Here is a 24,368-nt window from a genome sequence, read left to right as displayed (position 1 = left end):
TAGGAGAGTGGCACAAAAAAAAATCTGAACAGATTATTTGCCTACCTAGGTATTTCTACTCACCTTTTCCTTCTGATAAATCTCATATACTATTTAATATGTATGGAAACCCAGAAAATGCAATAGTAGGCTTTAAGAGAAATCAGCAGTTCCTTTGAGCACATCCTGCTTTAAATCCTTATTTGATTAGATTGCTTATCCATGTATGTAAAAGGCAATTTATTGCAGAGAGTGACACAGCAGGCATAGCTTCTGAATTAGAAACTACATCAGAGCTTTGTGCATCTGTCACATAGGCAGGCAGTGATCTGAATTTTTAATTCTGTCTTTGCTACTTGTCTTCAAACTGATGTCCTCAGCTTCAACTTTTCTAGCCCTCCACTGAGGAGTTATTAAGCACTGTAGTAATTCCACAGCAGTATTGTACCTAAGCTCAGAAGCATTCAGTTATGAGCAATATGTAAAAGAATATTGTTTCATCTGTCCCTTGACAAATAAAATCAAGCTATTGTTATTTTATTTTTCTGTTCTACTCTGCCTGTCCTGTTCTTCTGCAGCATATTCTGGATGCCACACCCACATTATGTGCCTAGAAGAGAAGGCAAACCCAGGCTGACCCCAAATCCTGCCTGCTTTCAGATATATATATAGTGTGCTTTGGGTCAGGTGCTATTTTAAGCATTTGTGTGCTCCAACTTAACATGACAAAATTTTAAACAAGAGACATTTGCCTCTTGACATTTGCCTTGTAAGTTTCTTTGAAGATTTTTGTAAGTGTTTTTAGAAACAGGAAAACTGCAGACTCAAGATATCTGAAGACTTCCTTTCTTTTAACACTTCCTCTTTAGTCATCAGGCCCACCTGAATCTAGGGCAAAGTTAGTGCTACCTCAGCTGATTCTGGTCTTTTAGCATTTATTAGACTAGTTTTTGAGTCCTTGTTTCTAGCTTGTAATTTTGACCTGCAGGCAATCCACAGCCTTGGTGCATTTCTTGCCATGAGTTGAATTCGGATGCTGTTTCCAATCATTCTGTGGTATCCTTCGTAAGAGGTCTAAGGGTGTGGTAAGTTTCTTGCTGCAGGCTTACAGTTCAAAACCACAACCAGAGTGGTCTGGGGACTGATAGTGCAAAACCAAAACGTGCTCCTGGAGGCTTTGCAAAAGAAAATTCTTGGTCTTGTTTTGTTTGGTGCCATTCCTTTTGTGATTGTTTTCTTCATCCTCTCCCTTGAAATGCTGTGGTTTGAATATGTAATTAGTAATGTCTGTCAGACTGCAGTGGGACTTCTCAGTGCCTTGCTTTTCTGTAACTTTTCCTTGTCCTGCCTTAAAATTTAGCTGAAGGAAAGAGTTCCACCTTCAAAAATGTTAAAGATGTTGAAGCGATACTTAGGATTTCTGAACCTTTATTTGGAGCTGGGTTGCCCAGTGAAGGTATCAGAATAATAAAGCAAAGTTGACTTACATTGACTGTGTCAAAAGCTTGTTCAGAGGTTTCCAAGAGTGTTGTAATGGGATCATACAGAATGGTGTAGTTCATATCAAAAAAGAACAGTAATTACCTTGTAACTCAATTTGAGTGTGTTAAACTAAAAAATTCTTGAAATTGCTTTTTGTTTGTGGAGGTGGCAGTTGTAGGCTGCTTAATAAGAACCATTTCTAGCCTTCCTCTAAAACTAGAGGCAAAAACACTGGTAGTGTCTGATTGGTGCTATAAATGTCATGCTTATAATGCCTCATTTTTTTTTTTTTCCTGGTAAAAAAAAAAAATCGTTGAGGCATGGGTAAATGAATTAGCACTCCAGGATTTATCTGCTCTGGGACAGGTCATGTTCAGTGAACTGGCATAGAGGAAGATAAAGAATAGTCACCAGTGGTGCTCATCATCAGGGCAGTTGGGTTTTGCACTAGTTGATGAACGTGCTTCATCCAGACAGTGTAAACAGAGCATTTGCAGTAGCTGTAAAAACCCATAGGTGGGGAAATTTGGACAATTCCTGTTCAGTTTTAGACTTTCTGCAATTCTGGAAATCAATGGAATTGTCATTTCTAAACAGTCCCAGGCACTTGGCTAGTGCTGTATAGGGGAGAGTTCGATTTTGGATGCAAGGAAACATCATCTTTGCCAAAGCAGAAGTATTGAATTTCCACCCTCGTTTCTTTAAAATCAGCATATTTTTCTGTGGCAGGAAGTGTTCCATTGAGATTTGCTGGATATCTACACCACACAAAAATTTCTCAGTGAACTTTAGATTGTGGAAGTAGGACAATAGCATGTAGGTCTTACCAAAGGTTCTGTAAAACCTGCTTTAAAGAGCCTGTTTGGTGTGCCTGTGCTGTATCATACAAGCCCATGTTCCTGCCCTTCTGCTCTGCTTTTTGTGCCCATAAGTGTAATGCAACTGGAGCAAGCAGTCAGGAGCAGCCTCCAGAGAATGTGTATTTGCACAGGTACACTGAAGTGACTTCCAGCACTAACTGTGCCTGTGCTTTCTCCCCATAATTGATTTGACATATTTATATGTATCCAGTGACCTCAGCTTTTCAAAGAAAAATCTGAATTTTCTGTGAGATGGTTATTTACCTTTGATATTCTCCCTTGGAGGCCTATTGCATTCAGTCAAAAAGATGCTTTGTTAGGATTCTAGCAAAATATGTATTGTTGCACCAGTGGTTAAAAGTAGCAGAGTCCTTCCACAAAAGCAAATTAATTCTGTGTTAAACTTTCCACAGCAACATTGAGATAGATTTTGTATGCTTAAATATTGACATATGGCCCAGATAAAGTGCCTGGTGAACAGTTAAGACCTTTTCCACCCAAGTACATGGGTTTTTTAAGCATTTGACTAACTCATATACATATATATGCACACACTCTTTAGCTTTTCTTTTTTTTTTACTTAGTGTTGTCTTTTTCTTTAGTCATCACAAGCCTGTGGTCTTTACTAAGCTATCAGTTTTGCCACTTTATTATCTCTATAAAATATTCATACAATTACTAAAATTCCATGTATAATAAGATGCCATTTGTTAGAGCCAGGTGATATATGACATTCATGTAGGGAATCAGCCAATGTTGCAGAAGCACAGAATGGCTGAGTTAGACAGAACCTCTGGAGGATGGAGGACATCTTCATTCCCTCTGCTAAAGCAAGGCCACCCAGAGCCAGTGGCTGGTGTTTGGTCACCCTGACAGTGAAAGAAATTTTTTTATGTGTATGTTTAAGAGACTCAGCTCTGTCTGCTAGTAGGATATGTCCTTTGCTTCAATGTAGGAGAGAAGAGAAAAAAATCCTGGAAATAAATCCAACATTTTCTTTTTCTAAGCTTATTTTTGTAAAGATTATTTAACTGTCATAGAAAATTAGGCAGAGAATTGTAGATAATTAAAATAGATATAAATGCTCATCACTGACGCTGATGTTCTGAAGTGCTTTCATTAACAATGTGCTATATCCTCCCCATCTTTTGTAGCTAAATGGGCTATTGTGTCCTAATGTTCTCCAGAAAAGACATGAATCCTGATTTTTGTGTGCACAAGCCCTCTTTTAATCTCATAAATATTGTGAATTCGACTTCAGTGAGTAAAAGAGCCAGCTTCCTCCAGGGCTCACAGATACTGAGAAAACGATAAATGGCTTTGGGTGGCTTTGGATTGAGGTGGTTTCTTCTTAAGGGAAAGATATGGGACATCTTGTTTTCCAGTTCAGAAGTTTAATCAGACTAGAAAGTTAATAGAAGTGACTAAGTTTATTAAGAGATTATTTTCCTCTGGTTTGAAAAATGCTGTTCTGTTTCACTTGCACCTCTAAAAAATCTGGTCTCATGATCCAGGTTTTCGAACTGAAAACTGATAATAATCGTGGACCTATAAATATATAACCATATATATAGACTTATATATATATAAACAAAGTAATTTTTAGATTTTTCTGAGCACCTGCTATTTCAGTGAGTATTTAAATCTTTCACTCTAAATAATTCATCTATTTGCAGGAAAGGTTTGAAGGTGTTGTCTTGATTTTCTTCAGGAGTTGATGGTGAGAGCCCTCTGCCCTGCATTGATAGATCCTTCTTGAAGACCTTATTCTGTGTCCTTTCCATTACTTTAGCCTGAAGTATTTTTTCATAGACACTTCTCTTTTAATAGAATGTTGCCATCCCCACTACAGATTCCACAAGGAGTTCATGATCATGAAACCACTCTGGGCTCACAGTGGCAACAGGCTTAGGCTGAGACAGTGTCCACTTAACAACTTCTTTTGATACTGCTCTGGAAGAGTCTACAGTCACCTTGTGCACAGTGGGAAAAAATGCATTAAACTTTGAATAATTGGTTGTATTCTTTCCTGTTTTTTCTTATGTGATTGGATACACATGGAAATACAGACTTGATCAGGATTTTCTTCTAAATCACCAGTCATTTTCTGGTGTCATGAAGACAGAATTTCTTGGAGAGCCTTGTCTCTCCTACTACTTGTCTTGCAAGTAGTAGGGTTAGATTATATGAAATTGTTGTATTTAAAGGAGTTAGTGTATTATTTTAAATCAGTATACTGGATATATTTGATTTTAAAAAAATTGTAGGTCAGGATTACCTTATGGTAATCCTGTTATAGTTACAGGTTTCCTCATGAACATCTAGTTTAATTGATTTCCTGTTCTTTCGTGTCATCAGTGAAAAGTCTAAAGTTGAGCATGCAGTTTTGAGATGATACAGATAAAATATGTGGTGATCCCAAATTTTTTTTTAACTCTGCTTTTAGTCTTATGGAGCAGAATGGCTTCTCAGCCTTTCTCATTAGTATTTCTTGATAATGCTTTAAGGAACTCCTATGTTAGTTCATCACGTGCCAGATTTAAGATGTCATTCTTTTTTTCTTTTGGCTAGATCAGCAAAGTCTGAAAACATTTGTCCAGCTTTCAGATATGATCTGAGAGCAGGTGACTTTCCAAATGAATAGCTCCAGTCAGAGGGGAGGCTCTGGCTTGGTAAAATGTTGCTTGCTTATGGAAATCTCATTATACTGAGCTACTGGAGATTTTTTTAATACACAGAATATATGTGCAATTTTTTTCATAAATAGGACATCTTAAATCAAGTTCATTATGTCAATGTCCACGAGTACTGAAGCAGCCCAAAACTGTGGGATCACAGACACTCCAACATCTTCTGCTTCATTCGTGCTGTTGAATTATGGATTTTCTTTTCCCAGTTAACATGTTTTGGAAACACAGTTGTGTCATTCTGTGTGATTCACTCTAAGATCAGATTCCTAGTAGGAGGTCTTGGATTGTGAAAAAACAAAGGAATCATCTTAATTCTTACCTGCTGGCAAATTGCAAGTCTCCAGTGACAACCAGTTACTGGAGTAACTGTCTGCAGAAGCTAATGTAGTTTTACATATAATATATTGCAGAGCTAGTGTGTCAATCTCTGAAATTGTTTTCCAGAGGGATTTAATCACTAAAGTCTGAACTGCATCACTGTGGGTAGATATCCTGAGGGGGATAATGCCAATGGTGTACTAAATTTTGTTTGAAGCATAGCTTGCTTTCCAGAAGTGCAGAGGGAAAATTCACAGGTGTTTATTATGGTCAGAAGTATCTGTGGTGTTATTCCTTGACAAGTTGTTACTATTGGGATAAAAATGGAAAAAATTACAGAGAATATGTGATTTTACAGAATGGCTGGGTTGATGGAGATGTTGAAGTAATGTCCTGCCAGTTCCCATGCATGATTACATGTGCATGGGATTACAACTGAAATAATCTTTCATCAGTACAGCTTTTTCCTGCCTTTGATTTTCATATACCAAATTTCACTGAAAAATGCATTTTTCTGAATAGTAATGCCTGGGCAGGGTTCCAGTTCTTGTTCTGTTCTGCTTCCTTCTTTTAGATGATGAGTATGAAAGACAGTGTATAAGGCATCAGAAATGGCCACATCCCACTTCGTAGTTATATTTGGTGAATTTAATAAATGCATCTCTTTACATTAATCTGACCACCTAGGATGCATCTGGCCTATCAAGTGCTAAAACTGCAGTTAATAAATAGGCAAAATACTTATTATCTGGAGCAGGCACTGCACAATTCAGTTTTGGTAAATTTGGATTTAAATTTTAAAATATTCTCTTTTGACCAAAGGTATCAGCTGCTGATGCCTATTTTGGGCTTACCTGGAAACAGAGGCCAGAAGAAGTTTAAAGGATAAAAGTGGATATATTTAATTAAGGGCCTCCATGTACATTAAGGGCACATGAAGCCTCCCCAGGGGGCTACACCCAAGCTGGACAATGGTCATGAGTTTTTCAGACAGACAAAAATTTGGTCTATTAGCAGATATAAGTTAGGTCTATCTATAAATTAGCACTGTCAGGGGTTAATCCTCCAATTATAGCTTCAGGTAATTAAGCTTCCCTCTCCCCCATTCGCTTTTGTTTATACTTTTTGGTGCCTGAGACAGGTGGATCCCTGGCCTAGAAGAATTGTTTTGTGTGACCAAAATGTGAAGAGAATTAACTAACATTCAAGAGAATTAACTAACACTCTATATGGAGTTCAGAGTCACACAGTAATGCAGTTCAGGATCTGAAAAACGCAAAACCTAAAATCTTAAAACATCACTGCAACAAGTTAATGTTCAGATTTTTGTAATTTTTAATGGATTATTTGTCCTGCCAAGATCAGTACACAACAAAAATTGTTGTGGGATTCACAATCTGACCTTTAGAAGTGTTTCTAGAAAATTATGGGTAACTGACTTTTTTCAGATGTTAGAAACTGGTAGTTTTAGGTCCTACTGCAGTTTTAAATTGTATTGTGTATTGTAAGTTTGGCAAGTAAATATAATTGTTTTTATCAATAAATAACACCAAGAAATAATTCATAAATAAAATAAGTAATTATTTTCAGAAAATAAAACAATAAAATTACATAGCAATATTTAATATAAATTTTTTTTGCAGAGCAGTTTCACTTATAAGCCTTAAAAGCTACTTAAGAGGGAAAGGTACTTGGCTTTATCTTTTTCACACAAGTCTGAGCAGGAATAATGATTGGTAGTTCATCTGGCATTAACATGAGTGATGATTGGTTGGGCTCTTTGTTTTAATTTAGACTATTCAGCCTATTTTAAAGCACTTAATGTTATGTTAATTAGGAATTAATTATGGAGTTAAATTTAAACATCGAAAGTTTGTCACAGTGTCTTCTTTGGATTAGGATGATGATATACAATATATGTTCTGGATTATGGTGTAATTTCAATTCAGTTTTATCCCCAAGTATTTTTTAATGTTATCTTACCTACCTTCCTATTAGGTTGTTTCCATGTCTTCCTTGGAAAGGAACTGTTTAATTTAACCAAATTGAATGAGGAGGGGATGAGAGAAGGGGAAAGAGACAACAGAAATTGACAAAAAGGCATGTTGTGAAAGGGAAGAGCAGGGTCTTTAATTTCTGTTAAATAACTCTCAGAAAAGACACAAGCTTCAATACTCTCTGCTTTGAAGTGAGGAGGAAATGCAGTTATTAATCAGGTGACTGGCTGTTAAATACCAAAAGAATTATAAATGTGCACTTAGCCATATGTTGAGATTTAATTTTAGTTAATAGGTAGTTTGTGTAGTTGTCAGGTAACTATGGATCTGTAGTAATTAAAGTTTCTGTCACTGAAGGCACAGAGTGTCATACCAGCCTTCTAGGAAAATCAGACAAAATTTCAGACCATGAGTTTCATTGCAGGCTGATGAAGCAGTGTGAAAATTGTCATGAACCTTTGCTCAGACTGCTCAGTAATTACATAGCCACGAACAAAGCTAAATTTGCATTGAAGTCCATCCCTAATGAAAAGGATACTGAGGTAATTTTGAAATCAATCATTACTTGGTAGTAAGTGTTTTCCTGAATTGGATTACCCAAGCTTTAAAGACTGTTCTGTACCAGAAAACCTGTGGTTTACCTGCACAAGAAAAATTGTTCTGAATATTAGCTAAATGTCTTTAAGGGTTTTAATGATTTAAGACAAAATGCATGCAAGGTAGATTTAACTGAAACATTATTCCATGTATCAGCTAACAGGAGGAAGCTCACTTGGGTTGTTTTTATGATGTGATTCAGGAAACAGCAAAATCCACATGTGCTGAAATAGGAGCAAGAAATGGAAAAGAAGTGAAGTGCTAAAGTTGTGACTTTTTTTTTAAATTTGATAGAATATGTTCTTTTTAGCATGGTTCTAATTATTGCAGCTGTTGTCCAGTTCAAATGTGTGTTTTTTCTAAAGTTAGGTTCTTAGCCATCAAGGTGCTATCTAAGGCTATGGGATGCTTATTCTCTTACTATCTTCTAGAAAAAATATTTTAGGTCAACTGTTTCATGATGCCTTAATTGTTCACTTTCTGAAACAGACAAACTCTTTTTGACTTACGGAACTAGGTTTTCATGCACATAAGAAATTTCTGAAATGTGGAGGGTTTTGGCTGCTACTTGCTGTTACCTAGCGGTAATATCTCTGAAGGACAGAAAATAAGAACTATGAAATGCATTTTTCCATGGTTCTTGCTCTTTTTTCTCCCTGTAGTCCTGAGGGAGAGACACATTGCACTGTAAAAGTTTCCAGACAAAAAGAACTGTGGCATAATTTCACAGGCTGCCGAGGAGGGTGAGAAGAAAGCTTAGATCTGATGGCGTGGTCACGTTTCTCTGTCAGTATGGATCTGAGCACTGAAGGTTGGGCTCATTTCCAGTGTTTCACAGGAATGATCTACCAAATCACTCCTCTTTCATCATCTTCAAAGCAAGCAGGCAACAAAGTCACTCCACCCTCCAGCAGGCAGTTCACTTTCAATAACATTCTCATCAGAATCTCTCTAAATTATATTTGACGTGTACTATACAAATAAATTAGTTCAGCGCTGAATAGCATAGAATTGTGTTTTGTAGCTTGATAATGTTGTAATTAGGACTCATGGCAGTATGTGAACATCATCATCATACAGTGTTTGAGCAAAACATCTTAAAATAACAAAATACTTGAAATTCAGTGGAGCTTCATTCTTTGTGGTAAGGCACAGGAGGTCTTGTTTTCATATTTACCAATTTGGGAGAGTTTTGATTCGTACAGCTGACAAGATGCAGACACTCAAAATTAGTTAAAACCTGACTGCATTAGATCAGTGCAACTGCTTTAGAAGCTAGCATGACATTGAGTTAGCCCATAAAGTAGGCATACAGTTGAAAGCTGCAGCTAAACATGTTACCTCTTACCACATTCACTGTAATAAATGATTGTGTTGGTGTTCTTAGTGAATTCTAATTGTGACATACAGCATGTGCATGATTTAAGCTGCCTTCAGACTGGATTAAGGCAATATATGTGCCAGTGCTAGTGAAGCTGCTGCTGTGACTCAATTGCTCTGTAATTTCTGCTGTTAAGAAGAACAGGGAGGTTGCTGACACTTTTTAGTTTTGTTATTTTGAAAGCCTGTGCTCAAAAGCAAGTAACTTTGGGATAAACACATCTTCAGTTCAGACTGAATGGTGACTGATGATAAGTGAGGCAATAAGACTCTGCATTTGTATGAGTTTATTTGATGGTTCCAAGCCATCTTTATTGGATCAAATATAGATATGTTCTACTGGCATTTTAGAAAGGAAGTTTGATTTTGGGTCAAAACCATGGCATATAATTTGGTGGTATTTTAACTAGTCCTAATTAGAGGTGTTTTGGGTGCACTTCATTTCTAATCTGGTTTAAGAAATTGTTTTCTAGAGCTCCACAATTACAGTTGCTAATTTTAAAGCTGCTTTTCACGTAAATTCAATGGTCTTGGCACATAGTAGTGATTGCAGAGCTTTTCATTTAGTAGATGGGGTCCTTGAAAATACAGCAAACAAATATTATAATTATTTTTGGAAACTTTAAACAATAAACTCTCAGCTAAATAAAAATTATGGTTTGAAAGATAGATAATGGGTTGTTGGAAGTCCAGGACAGCAAGAGAAGCTGTTTCATATGAAATTCTTGTCACTATAGCTGTGCCAGTTAAGGGCTGGGAAGTATGTCCCAAAGTTCAACATTGGAAACAATGTTGTGTGACAGTAAAAGTAGGTAAGGTTTTAACATAAGATGGGGTTTGCCACTCCAAGACTCCATCAACTTTGTTGGGATTTGTCATGATATCTTTTCTAGCACAGTGCTGTTTGCAAAGATTTGCAAACAAAACTGTGGTCTTGGGGCATTGTAGACAAATAGTTTCTAACAATCCAGTATCTACAGAAGATTTTATAGTAAATTTTATTTCTTTTCTTCAGCTCTTTCTTTACTTTTGGCTCCATTTGCCTGTTTGTGGGATAAGAGAATAGTCTTGAAAGGAGTTTGGACTGGTATTACACTTTTATCCAATTCCCCAAACATATTTAACTTCAATTTTTCTAGAGACTGTTGTTGAGGAGTATTGACCCATGAGGAAATGCCTGCAGTGAGACCAAGAATGAGTGAAACTTGCTTAGGTGTTAGAAGTCCAAGAGGCATCTTATTAAAGTACTAGAAGTGAGCCTGTCTCTCATCCTGAGAAAGAAAAGGTTGAGATGCCTAAAGGACAATTTTGAGTGTCTGGAGGAGAAGCAGCAGTTGTATGCCCTCACACCAAATCCAGAGCTGCTGGGAGGTCTGAGGTCCCAGCTGAGTGTGCTTTTTTCCCAAGGTCATGGTTGCTCTCAGAGGGACAGAAGGATTTGCCATCCTCTTTATTTTTCTCAATGGCAAGACTTAGGAGAATGCCACAAGGAGATAATGAGCCAAGCAAAAAACATTTATTATACAAAGATTCCCAGAGAGTTTTTGTCCTGTAGGTTTGATGTGAGATGAAAATTTTGAGGAGCAACCTAGGATCTCTCGATTTTCAGCACCTAATGATAAGATATTCACAATACAAATAAAACCCCTGAAACAGTCTTGAATGCACATCCTAGCCTCTAGCTCTGTCTGCACTCCTTGCTTGTTTAGGGATTTGTCTTTTGCAGGGGGAGTTGAGCTGGCAGCTGCAGATGGAGGGAGTCCTGTGTCGATGAATGGATGTTTGGCTTTCCATTAGCGTAACTGATGGTTCAAGTAGCCATCGATACTTGGAACAACATCAGCCCTGAAAAATCAATCTTGGACTTTACCAGTAGTATCAATAACTGGAAATCCTAAGGCAAACTTTTTTTAGCAGTTCAATGATTGAAGCAATTGTTTGTGAATCATTTACTCAATGCAGACACAGCTGCCTCAGTGTGATGGATTCCAGCAGTTTCTATGCCAGGCAATTCCAATTTCTCACTGTCATTCAGTGTCTGATTCATCCTGTCAGATGGGTTTGACTCATGTGGCCATTGTCTCCCCGCTTGTAAAATGGATGTGATCATAATCTGCTGGTTGTATTATCTGTCTGCCTCACTTGAGCTATTGTGCAGGTCAGTTCCTCTCCATGCTGTGCAGCACAGCTGAGTGAAAAACAACGGAGCTAGCAAGGATCTGCTAGCAAGGATCTGCTCCCACTTGGGTAACCTTGAGAGAGACTCTGTGTGTGATCACTCCCAGCCCTCAGAAATATAGATATAATGATGGTATCATGATGGGAGTTTGGAGCTCCTCTCTGTCAGCCTGGCTAGCCCAGCCATTCCTGCACTGTGTCCTCTCTTGAGTGCTGTACCAGTCCTGGTGCTGCTCCTCCACTGCCAGAGCTTAGGTCCTTCCTTGCCCTCTGTGCACCATTTCTCCCTTTCCAAGGGCAGGAGCTGTCTGCAGGTGACACTGAGTGAGTCAGCAGCAGAGTATGGACAGTTGTACAGGGTAGGCACAGCTTCTCCAGCACCACCCTCTGCCATTGCTGCCTGAGCTGCCTGAGCTCCAGGTCTCTGCAGTTAGCCCACACCATCCTCTGGGGATGGGGAGAACAGTGGGAACAAGGGGAGCTGTGCCCCAAAACCATTCCAATGCCCAGGTCTGTGGTCACAAAGGTGCTCAGTACTATAACTCTCTGGTGTGGTCCATGATGACATGGTATTAGTGTTCTCAGCTGCTGTCATCTGTGGCTCCCTGCAAGGCACATGGATACCAGACTCCTCTGTCAAGGCACTAAAATCCAGTTCTTTTTTAAAGCTCCTTCATCCCTATCTAATGAAAATTAGCATATTGTGATAGTGTCTGCTCAGAATATCAAGGTGCTTCACCTGTCTTTCTTCTGATAAAAGGATGTAGTTTAATTTGAAAAAAGATTAGTGTAAGTACAGTTTGGAGACAAAATCAGATTTAACTTCTATGCTGAAGATTTAGTAGATGTCATAAAATAGAGCTGGTTTCAGTAAAATGAACTGAAAAGAAAAACAATTCATTGTGACTGACACCGGCTTTCTGTACTGTCCTAGTAAGTCATTCTAATGGACAAATTAAATCACAGAATTAAATTTTGTATTCATGTTAGTCTTACCATCTGCTCAAGTAATTATTGTTTAAACTAGAAAATTTATTTTAAAGCATTATTTTACAAGATTCAGAACCCATATTTGCTACAGAGCTGAAGTTGCAACATTTTGTTGCAATATTTTTGATGTTCTGAATTTAGTGTTCTGTGAATGGCATGGCAGAGATTTCATCAGCTGTCTCAAGGTGGCCTTTGAGAGATGTATTACAGAGCAGAGTCCTACTGCATCATTGTTGATAGAGGCGCTGAAGCAGTGGCACCTCTAATGCTTGTGTGATGATAAAGGTCCTTGATGAGCATGCTGCATGGTTATATTGTACTTCTGTGGCATGAAGGTTCATGGTGTAAAGCTGGGAGGAGACATAGCATTCCAAAGTTTTTGCTGAGGTGTCTAAAGCTGTGGTGTGTATAGAAAATTAGATGCCCTTAATCACTGATATTACTAGGAAATGAGTGAGCCCCTGTGGAGTGGCATAAAGGGTTTAGCAGCAGAGTGGTGATTCATGTCCATGACTTGCTACATGGTAGAGATGTGGGTGTGCAGTAGTGACAGTCAGGGGGTCCTTAATGAAGTGCGGAGGAGACAGGCTTAATAAAAGCTGTTGTATCATCAGCTGCCTTGTGTGTTCTCATATGCTCACTTGGACTCTATTACAGTCTCCTGTTATGAACTATTTAGCTCTGTGGCACTTGCTCACTATTATTAGCACTGGTCTGCATTGCAATTGCTTACTCGAATGTGCTCTTGTGCAGCAAGTTACCTCAAAATACTTGCAAATAGTATGTTTTTCCTACAAAAGCAGATGTCAGTGAACCAGGGGGGATCAAGAATAGAATTGCAGAATAGTTTTGGTTGGAAGGGACCTTTTAAAGGTCATCTACTCCAGCCCTCTCTGCATTGAGCAAGGACATCTTCAACTAGATAGCTTGGTCAGAGCTCTGTCCAGCCTGGCCTTGAATGATGCCAGGGCATCTAGCACCACTCTCCATGTAAAAAATTCCTTTCTTGTATCTTACGTAAATTTACTCTCCTTCAGTTTAAAACCATCACTCCGTGTCCTATTGCAAAAGGCTCTGATAACAAGTTTGGCCCTTCTTTCTTATAGGCCCCTGTTGGGCCCCCTCTAAATATTGAAAGGCCCCAGTAAAGTCTTGTAGGACCTTGCTGTTCTCCAGGCTGAACAGCCCCAGCTGTCACAGCCTGTCTTCATAGCAGAGGTATTTCAGCCTTCTGATCTACTCTGTGGCCCTCTGGACTCACTCCAGCAAGTCCATGTCTTTTCTGCTCTGAGAGTAGAGGAACTTTGATGTGAGAAGGGAGTAGGAATAATGAAGCACACACAACCTCTGAGCTTGTTTTTAACATGGAGTTCAACAGTCTATATACACCTGATGGAACTGAAAAGTGCTTTGATTGTTCCCACTTTGCTTCAAGAAAAAAAACTCCACAGCATAGATAATACTGCATAGCTTTAGGTGCTGGTAGCTTGTAAAATAATTTGCCTGCTACTACTACTACTACTACTACTACTAGGTGTCTACTACTGCTTTTTAACAAAGAACTACTTCAGTGTTATGATGAAGTTATTATATATTATGTTAAAAAAATCAAATGTTTCTTCAGATTTGATGTGTTATAGTAAACCCAATTTAATACAGTGACTGCTGTGGAGATTTAGGATTTAAGAGTTGTGGTGAGCTTTGGCAGTGAGCATTAAGAGGAAGGAGAAATTAAAAAGACACTTCTTCCTGTGGATCTCTCACCAGTTGACTTAATGCAGCATGTTGAAGTTGAAGAGAATTGTTTTGTGCTTCCTTTTTAAGTGGTTGGGAAGAGCCAAGAAATGTATATGACACAGACCTGTGATCTGTTACGTGCTGGAAATATGGGTGGGAAACAGCATTGAGCAATTCTGGTGGATGTTTCAAAAAAATGCCTTAGCTGCAGTGCCTCACGTGGGGTTTTGACTGTTCCAAGCCTTAATGTTTCTATTTATCATAAGAAAACAGAATCTCATGACAGTGAATTCTTACTTGAATAGCATTGAAAATAGGTCCCTAGATATGCTGGCTCTTTCAGATAATTTCTGCATTGAAATTTCCTTGCAGATGAATTACTTCAGAAAGAACAAAACTACTCTGATGATGTTTTGGCCAATATGATCAGCGAACCCAGAATCAGCTATGGAAATGATGCTCTTATGCCTTCATTGACGGAAACAAAGACTACAGTTGAACTTCTTCCAGTGGATGGAGACTTCAGCCTAGATGACCTTCAGCCATGGCATCCCTTTGGAGTTGATTCTGTTCCAGCCAATACTGAAAATGAAGGTAAGCACAACAGAGGGAGAAACCACAGGACTTTCTGATCTGAGCTTTGTGGTTTCTTTCCACGTTGTTCCCTGAAAATTAGCATTTTTCCTGTAAGTAAGTGTAAGTGGGATAGAGGTTCTGAAATATACATTTGGAACTAGTCTGCTGTGTCAGCTGTATGTCTTTGATGGAATAGAAAGTCCTGACTAAAATCTGTAACTTAGACACACAATAAATTTCAGAGTTGAGCTTACTTGCCTTCAGAAACAACCAATAATAAATTGCTAGATTATTAGTAACAATCTTATAAGATACATGACAATGACTGAAGGGAGATAGATAAGTTGCTAGATTTGTGCTATGATGAAATTAGTGTTTTATTTAAGATAGAGCTTTTTATTTGCTGGCATGACAATAATCACAGTTCCAGCATAATCCTAGCAGACAGATAATGTTATTTCACTCCACACACTGGTTGTCTGGAATGTACTGCAGAAATGTTCCTACATGCACATCAATACAACCTGGCTAGTGAAAAGGTTTTTCCTGAGGAGTATTATATGTTCATGGACTACTTCACTGAAGTGACTGCATGCTACTTGAATAATCCATGTAGAATCTGGAATTGGTGGTTCACTTAAGTGCTGGAGCCAATAAATCAGAAACCTGAGATCATGTCATTCAAGTTCTTCTTGCTTTTGTTTTCCTTTGTTCAACTGCACTGTTACTAGTGCTAAGTTAATCGTATCAGTGAAAGTGTGATACTGCAAAGCCACAGTACACACAGAGCCTGGAACTGCAGAAGTCTTCTCAGGCAAATCTGTGATTTATAGCTGAACTGCACAGACATTAACATCCTCCTCAAGTCTTTTGAAACCACTGGCTTAGGCTGTACCTGCTCTCAGAATGAGTTCTGAGATCATCCTTATGCAGTTAGTCTCATTCCAGCACGGTATGTGAGTGACTGTGAGCAGCTGGCTGTGTGGGACATAGATATGGATTTGCCAGGTCTGGTGTTGGTGCCAGGTGAAATCAATGGAATCAAAGTTTGTCCCAAGGAGTCAGAGAAACCTAGGATCAGGCAAAAGAAAAGATCTGCACAAAGGTCATTTAACAGATCTGAGAGGAAGAGGAGAGGCTGGTCAAGAGTAGGGCTAAAATCAGAGGAGTCAGCACTGCAAGTTAGGGACCAAGTAAAAGAGCAGAGCCATAGCAAACTCAACAGAGCAGCCAGCAGGAAAAAGCAGGAGGCAGGAGATAGTGACAAGGACTCCAGCTGTGTCTGAAGGGCACTTGCAGCCAAGTGACATGGCAGGCAGTGGGAGCAGCTGGCTGGAGCACGTCAGGCACTGGCAAGGGGTGCAGATGGCCCACAGGCTGGCAGGCTGAACCTCATTTTCCTGGGGAAGGAGCTGCAGCTTGCTCTAAGAAGCTAGCTAGTGCTAGTGTCAAGGCTGTCTGCCAGGAGCAGGTGACAGTCTGGCTCATGTCTGTCCTGCAGGAATTTTCAGTTGCAGCTCTTGCTCCATTTTTTTTTCTGTTGCTGAGGCATGCAGGGCATCAGTTTCTATGACTGTTGCCTGCTTTCATAAAACATGGTGAGGATTCATTATTTTTGATATCTGTCCTCTTAGCTTTCAAAATATATTGATTTCAACCACCAGGTTTAGAAGTTATTAAGTAGACAGGTGCCCCCAGACATACCCAGAGTTTAATCACACAAGTGTATTTTTCCTTCAGAAACCTGTCTAAGCTCAGAATCTAATACTGAAAGGTACTTCAAAGTGAACTAAATTCCCACAGGCAGCTATACTGAGATGGTTCTCCTTTTCAAATGTATGGTAGCAAATAAGAAACAAAAACCCTCCTGCCTGGAATTCCATACTCAATTATTAGGCCTGTGTGTTTTAATGCAATATATTGTTTGTTGTAGCACTTATTCTTTCATGCCTTCAAGTTGTTGGGGTTTAGTTTTGGATTTTTATACCAGTACTGTATTGTATTTGTCATTAACTTATTGCAGCAGATAGTTCAGTTAGGCTAACCATTGTCATTGTTCAAGTATGCACAGTTAGAAGTGGAAATCATTTGGTGACTGAAACCTCTTCAAGTCCTTCTTGTTTCCCTTTGTACTTCTCCCTTCTCTACCCAAACCACAATGTTCTTAATGTGATCATGCCAAGAATACATTTTTTCTTTAGAGACCATTTCTATACCTTTGCCCATATCATCAAAGGGGAACTTCACAGCTTTATTTTTTTCCTTTGTGTTTGTCTCTCATCTTGTTGTTCCAGGATCCCAGGACTGACTGTGCCATTTGCCTTCACTTCCCATGCCTGTTTTCTTCTTTAATACTTCAGGCTTGTTCTACCTTGCTTCCAAAAATATGTTTTTGTCTTGTTATAATATGGTTTGGAATAGCAGGAAATTAGTAACTGACCTATTTTTCTTCTCCTCTTTTATTCCCCCTTCTGATGAACTGATGAAGTTAAAATACCACAACCCTCCCCCCTAGAATTTCTTATTATTAGTTTCCTTGCCTGTTTCCTTCCACATGGCCATGATCTAATCCCAGGTTTCACCCAGAGATATTAATAATGTATTGGATTGGTATGTTGCCATGTAATCTTAAGGTTTCATAACTTCATTTGAAATTTTCCCCATGTAAACTGCATGTTTTAAAAAACAGGTTTTATGCAAATAATTTATTTTCCTAGAATTGCTTTTACTCACAAGTAAGTAAAAAAATCATCTAAAAATAAATAGACTTTGAAAGTCTAGCATAACTCAGTATTTTCTGCAAGTGTATTGTCACTTGTTTTTCCCTGAGGTAGTTTCCCTGGAAATGTAGATGGAAGTTAATCTAAAGCAGCAGGTAATATACTGTATGGACGTCCAGCATGCTGTGACACAAATTAGGTTAACAAAGAAACACTTTCTGAGAACCGTACAGAGGCACCATGAAAAATGCCAGGAACTGTATTTCAGCAATGCAAAATGCATCCTCAAAGTGACCCCCAAGAGCTGTGAGCCTCTGACACTGCCAAGCCCTCTGGGCATTTTGCCAATGACTAACTGGGTTTGGTGGTTTACCCTTCGTGTTTTAGCTTGCGGGTTACAGGGACCTTTAATGTCTGTATCTAGTTTTTATCTAAAGTGAGATTCCTGCAAGTGTACTTTGTTATCCTTTTGATTTGTTCAGTTCCTCTCTTCAACAATGTTCTTGATAGTGGGCATCACATAGCACTCCTCACCTGCTGGTTTGTGCTAGTTTTTGATGTACTTTTCTTTTACTTTTGAAAAGAGAAGTAAACACATTCTCTCTTGCTCTTCTGAGATGTATGTAAAGGTGGGAAAGTGTGCCCTCTATGAAGCCTGAGTAATCAGTGCAAATAAACATGTACCAGTTTAGTTTGATGAGTCTATTTGGACAATTTTCAGTCTTACTTCTGTGCATGTGGAAGTATATTCAAGAGAAATAAAATTCTGGAGCATCAAAATGAATGCACTTTTTATAATAACATACAGTACATATTTCAGTTTTGGTTACTGATAAATACTAATACCTACTAAATGTAATTGGTTTAAATTTCTCCCCTCTTCATTAGCTGTTGTGATGATGTGGTCTGGTGAGGTGTAGTGGGTTGACTTCTGGCCAAATGCCAGTGCACTCACAAAAATCATCTACTCATCTTCCTCTGCTGTAATTGAGCAGAGGAGAAAATAATCAGTTAAAATAAAGCTTGTGAGATTGAGATAAGGATTAGGAGAAAATACTTTAGGGCAAGACAGGCTCAAAACTTTAAAAGGGATAAAGAAAACTGCATTAAAAGAAGTGAAAGAAGAATGATAAGAACTAAAACAAATATTTAGAACACCTTCTTCCTCCCTAAAGCCCCTCTTTCTTTCCACCAGCAACACAGAGAGACAAAAACCTGGGATTCTCAGTCAGTTTATCACTTCTAAAAGAACCTTTCTTCACTCAGGGAGAGGAGTTTCTCCTGCTATGCCATGGAGTCTTTCTCACAGGAAACAGCTCCCTGTGACCTCTTCCAGCATGGTTCCGATTTTCACAGTGAACAATCCACCCAGTAAAACCCGGTTTGCATCATGAAATCTCTCCCTTGTCTTACAGTCTTCCCACAACTGCTTTTGTGGGCCATTTCAGCTTATAGAGTACAGTTTTTAAGGATGAGCTGTTCTAATATAAGAGCAAAGGGTCCTCTTTTTCCTCTTCTTCTATCTCTGAAAGCTAAATTTCTCTGTGTTCAAGTCAGATTATAGCTTTTCAACATCTACATTCTCCAGATCTCATGGGCTGTGGGTGAGCACTACACCCCTCCACACACTTCATGAATTACAGCAAAGCAGTTTGTTGTATTATAGTCCTCATCTTGGCTTGCAGAAGATTTTCAACTCTGACACTTCAAGCATCTCCTCCTCCCCTTCCCCCTTCTGAACCGACCTGGCATTGCCATGTTGTTCTCCTCACATGTCCCCACTCTCCCTTTTCTCTGACTCTGAAGAAGATTGATGTCTATAGGTTCATCTGTTCTCAAGTGGAGTTCTGCAGCACTGAAAAGTAGATCTTACCCAGGCTCCACAAATGGGGGAAACGCTCATTGTGCTTTTTTCTCTGTTGGTCGTGATCTCCGCCACGCCAGCTGAAACTTCGTGGCTTTCTTCATGCAGGATGCCAAAAAAATAAAGCTGCTGCCATTTTTGTCCCTTTGTTTGCAGCATGGCAGGTTAGAAACAGGCACACAAATCTGGGCTGGCCAAGATGCTGGTGGCACACAGCCCAGTGGCACCGGGATGCTCCCGCAGTGAGATCTTGGCAGCCGCGCCTGGGCCGTGCCCGGCAGCTCCCTGCTGGCCACCTCTCCAGAAACAGGGAAAAGAGAACTACCCATAGTTTTTGTTCTTAAATATCATAGAGGTTATCATAGAGGTGTTCCCAGCTTCTCTAATTGGCTTAGCAGTGTGTCAGTTTTCAGACCCAGCCAGCTATTGGTTTTCTCAGGCACAGAGGAAGCTGTTAACAGCTTCCTACAGAGAATTACTTCAGTGGCTGATGTTTTTCCTCCTCACCAAAATCAATTTAATGCAAGACCAGCATACGAGGGCAAGCAGTGAAAAAACCCACAGGCAAGATTTTCAGAGTAACCTGCTGTTTGTGCATATATCAGTATTGGGGCAGAGCAAGAATGTTTTAAAATCCAACAGAAATTCAAAAGGTGGTAGCTCAGGGCTCTCCAGAAACCAGTCTTTCTTTGTATCATGTTGCCTGGCATCACAATCTGCTTTGCTAGACTCTTGGCTCTTATTATTTGCCTCCAGTTTTTGCCCTGAAGCTGGTTTATTACCTTGACCAGGTCTTTTCACTTCTGTGTTAGTTATGAAATGGGTCCGTTATGAAACATGCCAGCCTTTCACCCCAGTAAAGGGCTTCCAAAATTATAGATGACAATAATTATTCATTACTAATACTTTCACCTAATCACAAATACTGCATTGCTCTGAGGTCAGGTCTATGCTACTGTACAGCAGAAACTTCTTTCATCCTTTTCCCCTTCACTTACTCCCATTTCTGTTGCTGTGCACTGGCTTCTCTCAGTTCTCCAGAGCTGTTGCCATGTAGGATTACTGAAGGGAGAGAAAAAAACCCTCAGCCTTCTAGGGAGGATGCAGGGGCCAGGGTAACAGAGGAGAGGTCTGCAAGAGGAGTTTGGATAATGTTTGCTCATAGCTGTCTCTTCCTTTGGGTCCTTGCCACTGAAAATTACTGATGATATGCCTGAGGGTTGGTGCTGACAATACTGAAAAACCTAGCAGATGACATAAATAGCAAGATACTTAAAACTGTGGTTTTTAGTTAAGGATGGAAATTGCATTTTGTATAGAGCTATATAATGAAAACAATTACATGGTATGCTAGTGCCACTCTGAACTCCTGTGCAGGAAAGTGCCTCTGCAGCACTAGACCAGCAAGCTCTGGAAGTCTGCATTCCTGGAGACACAAGTGAGTCAGATGTGCTGATGTACTTTTAGTCTGCAGCTACTCTAAAGCTGAGTTACTGGGTTTTATTCAGAGGCAGGAGCTCATGCAGTCATCTCCTGCGTGCAAGGGACGTGGGAGCCACTTAGGCTCTCACTTACAAGCATGGTAGGTTGTTTGTCAAGCCCACAGGAACACTCAGCCAGTGACACAGACTTCCTGAGAAGATGGGCAGTTCCATTGCTTAAATCAACAATATCATCAGGTTTGTGTGATTTTCTGATGAGTAATTCTTCTTGATTGAAAACTGCAGGTCTGCTAGATTTCCTGTGTTACTCCATCTCACTTATTGCTGATAAAGGCTCATATCTGAATCCAGAAATACAAATGAATAAGAATATATGTTTAAAATTCTGAATTCTAAGGAACAATGTAACACTGGCAAAGACTGGGTAGATAAGGAAGGTAACACAATTGGAGCAAAAGAGAGAAACAACCAAAAGAGAGGGGTAAAAATCTTATGCTTTTAATAAACATTTCTATTATGTTTGAACTCACTGAGGCAATTGGCAGTGAGTGCCAGTGAACTCCATCAACTTAGGTTTCAGCTGATAAAACCTTAGTAGGGTAATAAAAGTGTTTTGTAATATTTGGATAGAAATTTGTGTTTCTTCTTTGTTTCCCTTCCAGAAACTGGAAGAGAAATATGCTGTTCACAAATCAGAACATGTAGGAATATTGATTGATTTCAAAATGCACTTCACTTTTTTAAAACGTTATAGCTGGTGCTGTAAAGAATCCTTGTTCAAAGGAAAAAGGCGGGATTCAGGAGGCTTTTAAGTCAATATTCATAAAGAGCAGCTGCAGGAACTCATCACGTCTATTCTGGCTGCCAGTTCTGATCAGACAATGGGGAAAAGTTTGCATGGAATGAATATGGTTTTATTCTATTGACAGAAATTCTTTAGTCTTAATGGTTTCTGACTTGAAGCAGTAACCAGAATATGATGTAAAAAAGTCTTGCCCATCCCTTCCCTTTTTTTACTTTCAGGATTCACTGAAGGCAGATATTTTCTAGTTGTTGCTTTGGTAACCGTTAATGCAGTATGTCTCTCCTGCACTGTCCCAGCAGATGAACCCTTGACTTTGTAACTTTGGGGGATTTGTTTATTTTTGTTGCTTTTTTGTTTCTTTTCTGCACATGCCTAGTTGAGCCCGTTGATGCCCGCCCAGCTGCAGACAGAGGACTCACCACACGACCAGGTATATGACTTGCATGGCTTTTACCTAAGCTGTATTTTTCCTGCATGCATGTCGTCTGCTGGAGCTGAAATGATTTACCTTTGCTTTGGTGTACCCCTCTGACAAATTTAATGCTATTCCATGAACGATGGATGCATCATTCCCTCACATATATTCCCTGTGTGAGTGCTGTCCATATTGAGAGCATTTGAGATGAGTGCTTGCAGTGGGACTCAGTCCCAAACCCACAACTTTGTATCAAAGGTTTGTATCAAAGGTCTCATCCCTTCCAGAAATAACACTTTGGCAAGTGCAGGAGATGGTAAACTTGGTACCACTTAGTATAGACACTACTTCTAATTTGGGAATGTATAATAGAAATGTTGAATCCTTTATGTAGAGTGAGCAGGGCTAATAAAGAATTAATGTGTACAGTTTCAGAACTGCAGGTAGCATAGATATTTTTTGCTGTGGTACTTATCTTACCTCCAAATACCTAAAAATCAGGGAATCCAGAGGGATAATACTGAGGACACATGAGGACACAGCTATTCATTCCATTCTAGGACAGAGCAGGGTGATTGTTTCTCCTCTGTAAGTACCTCTGTCTTTATATTGATGTCAGGACAATAGCAGATCACTAGGTTGAGTCAGGCTGCAGATGTTCAGAAAAGTTAAAATGGAGCAATCCCAGTTTCCAAAAGGAAACATTATTTTAGCTTTTCTTACTACCATTTTTTTGCTTTTGGGGTTGTTTTTCATCTCATTTTTGTTCAGAATTTTCTGAAACTGTTAAAGCCATTGAGAGGAATCAGCCCTTTATTTCAGAAGAGGCTGCTCTCCAACTCTTCAATGTAGTGAGAATATATTTTAGGGTCAGGGTTATTTCAGTGTCATATCATAATTTTTTTTTCTTCCTTCAGATCATATTAAACTGATTGATCAGTATCCTTTTTCCCTTCATCTTGTTTTCCAGCTGTCCTTTAGATAGCATCATGGACAGCACCTTCCTAATGTTTTTAAATCCTATCTCACTCATGTTTAGCAACTACAAAAATTGCTACTGTGGGAGGTAAAATAAGCTCATATGTTGCAGCAATTGGGATGTGTGTCAGAACTGGCCAGCTAGTGTGTTCCTAGCACTGTTTTAGGAATCTGACTTCTTTACTTGTGTTTAGAGTCTTAATTCAGTCCATGAAGAGAGCCTGGAAACTGGTACAGAGCTACAATTCCAAAAATCTTGGAATTGGGGAAGAATCCCTCCAGTACTGCATTATCTACCTTCTTCCCCAGGAGCAGTAGAAATATCACAGATGAAATGTGCATATGATTTAATCCAAATTTTGTAATGTTAATTCAGTCTAGCAGTTTTCTTATAATATTAAAATCTATTATTATTTACAGTTTTAATTAAAGTCCTCTGAAAAAATTTCCTGTTATGAGGCCTATATTTATTACTGCAGGTTATGCCTTCCTCCCTTCTGTTCCCTCACATAGGGACACATGTTTTAGAAATCCTTAGTGTCCCCTCTCTAGAGAAAGGATTTTTTTCTCACTGTCACTCTCTAGTTTCAGAGTGACTCTATGTTTGAGTTGACTGCATTAGAGCACTTTGTTGGTTGTGGTGATACAAGTAGTACTAAAGTCTATAAGCCTAATGACAATAAGTCATGAGTCATCTTGGTGAATGTGTGCAGACTACTGAGGATAGGTAAAAAATATTTCATCAGCTGACCATTATGCTGGAAGTTTGACAGATGGCAGATGCTGTAACTTTTCCACTGTGAAAATCTCATGGGATATTTCCTCAGTGTTCTGCTGAAGTGCAGAAGTATTGCTAAACTTCCCTATGTCTTTAGCCATCATTTCCAGATTTAGAAAAATTTTTTCTTACTGGTACAGATTCTGTCTATAAATGTCCATGTGGTTTTTCATCATCCTTCAAAAGCAATTTGTGTGTGACAAAAATTCAATTTAATAGAGAAATTATTCCAGTATTCAGATTCATGAACTAGGAATAGAAGAAAGCAAATGGGTGCTTATTTAAACTGTGAAGTACAGAAGGGATTCTGATAGTTTAAAAGTGTGTGCTTTAAAACTGTTTACTTGCTAATTAAAAATACAATTCCTACATTAGAGCTTCAAAAAGGAAAAGAAATACCTTTTGTGCAGTAGCTGTCCTTTTGGGATAGTTTGTTAAATCATTTTGGGAGAAAAAAAATCTTAAAAAATAGTAGATTATTCTAGAGTGAAAAAGTATTAATGAAAGACCTGCAGATTAGTGCAGCCAGCTGCTTGTGACTTTTTGTTTCAATTGTTTAGCTTCTTGTTGGTTTCCTGAAAG

At 39.0% G+C, this 24,368-nt stretch overlaps 1 protein-coding gene across 4 annotated transcripts in view; it reads left to right on the top strand.

Moving 5' to 3' along the window:
• Positions 1–24,368, top strand: part of APP (amyloid beta precursor protein) — a 181,553-nt gene that overhangs the window by 139,493 nt on the left and 17,692 nt on the right. For 2 of the 4 annotated variants that reach the window (XM_056495361.1, XM_056495339.1), the window contains 2 exons: positions 14,581–14,802; positions 21,992–22,045. In XM_056495361.1, coding sequence (XP_056351336.1) covers positions 14,581–14,802; positions 21,992–22,045 — 276 coding nt within the window. The remainder of the gene's footprint in view (positions 1–14,580; positions 14,803–21,991; positions 22,046–24,368) is intronic. The other 2 variants (XM_056495350.1, XM_056495372.1) reach the window with 1 other exon arrangement.

Source organism: Oenanthe melanoleuca, chromosome 1 (genome assembly GCF_029582105.1).
Source record: "Oenanthe melanoleuca isolate GR-GAL-2019-014 chromosome 1, OMel1.0, whole genome shotgun sequence".
Taxonomy (NCBI): Eukaryota; Metazoa; Chordata; class Aves; order Passeriformes; family Muscicapidae; genus Oenanthe; species Oenanthe melanoleuca.
The sequence above is the reverse complement of the archived record's forward strand: the minus strand, read 5'-3'. Positions and strand labels throughout refer to the sequence as shown.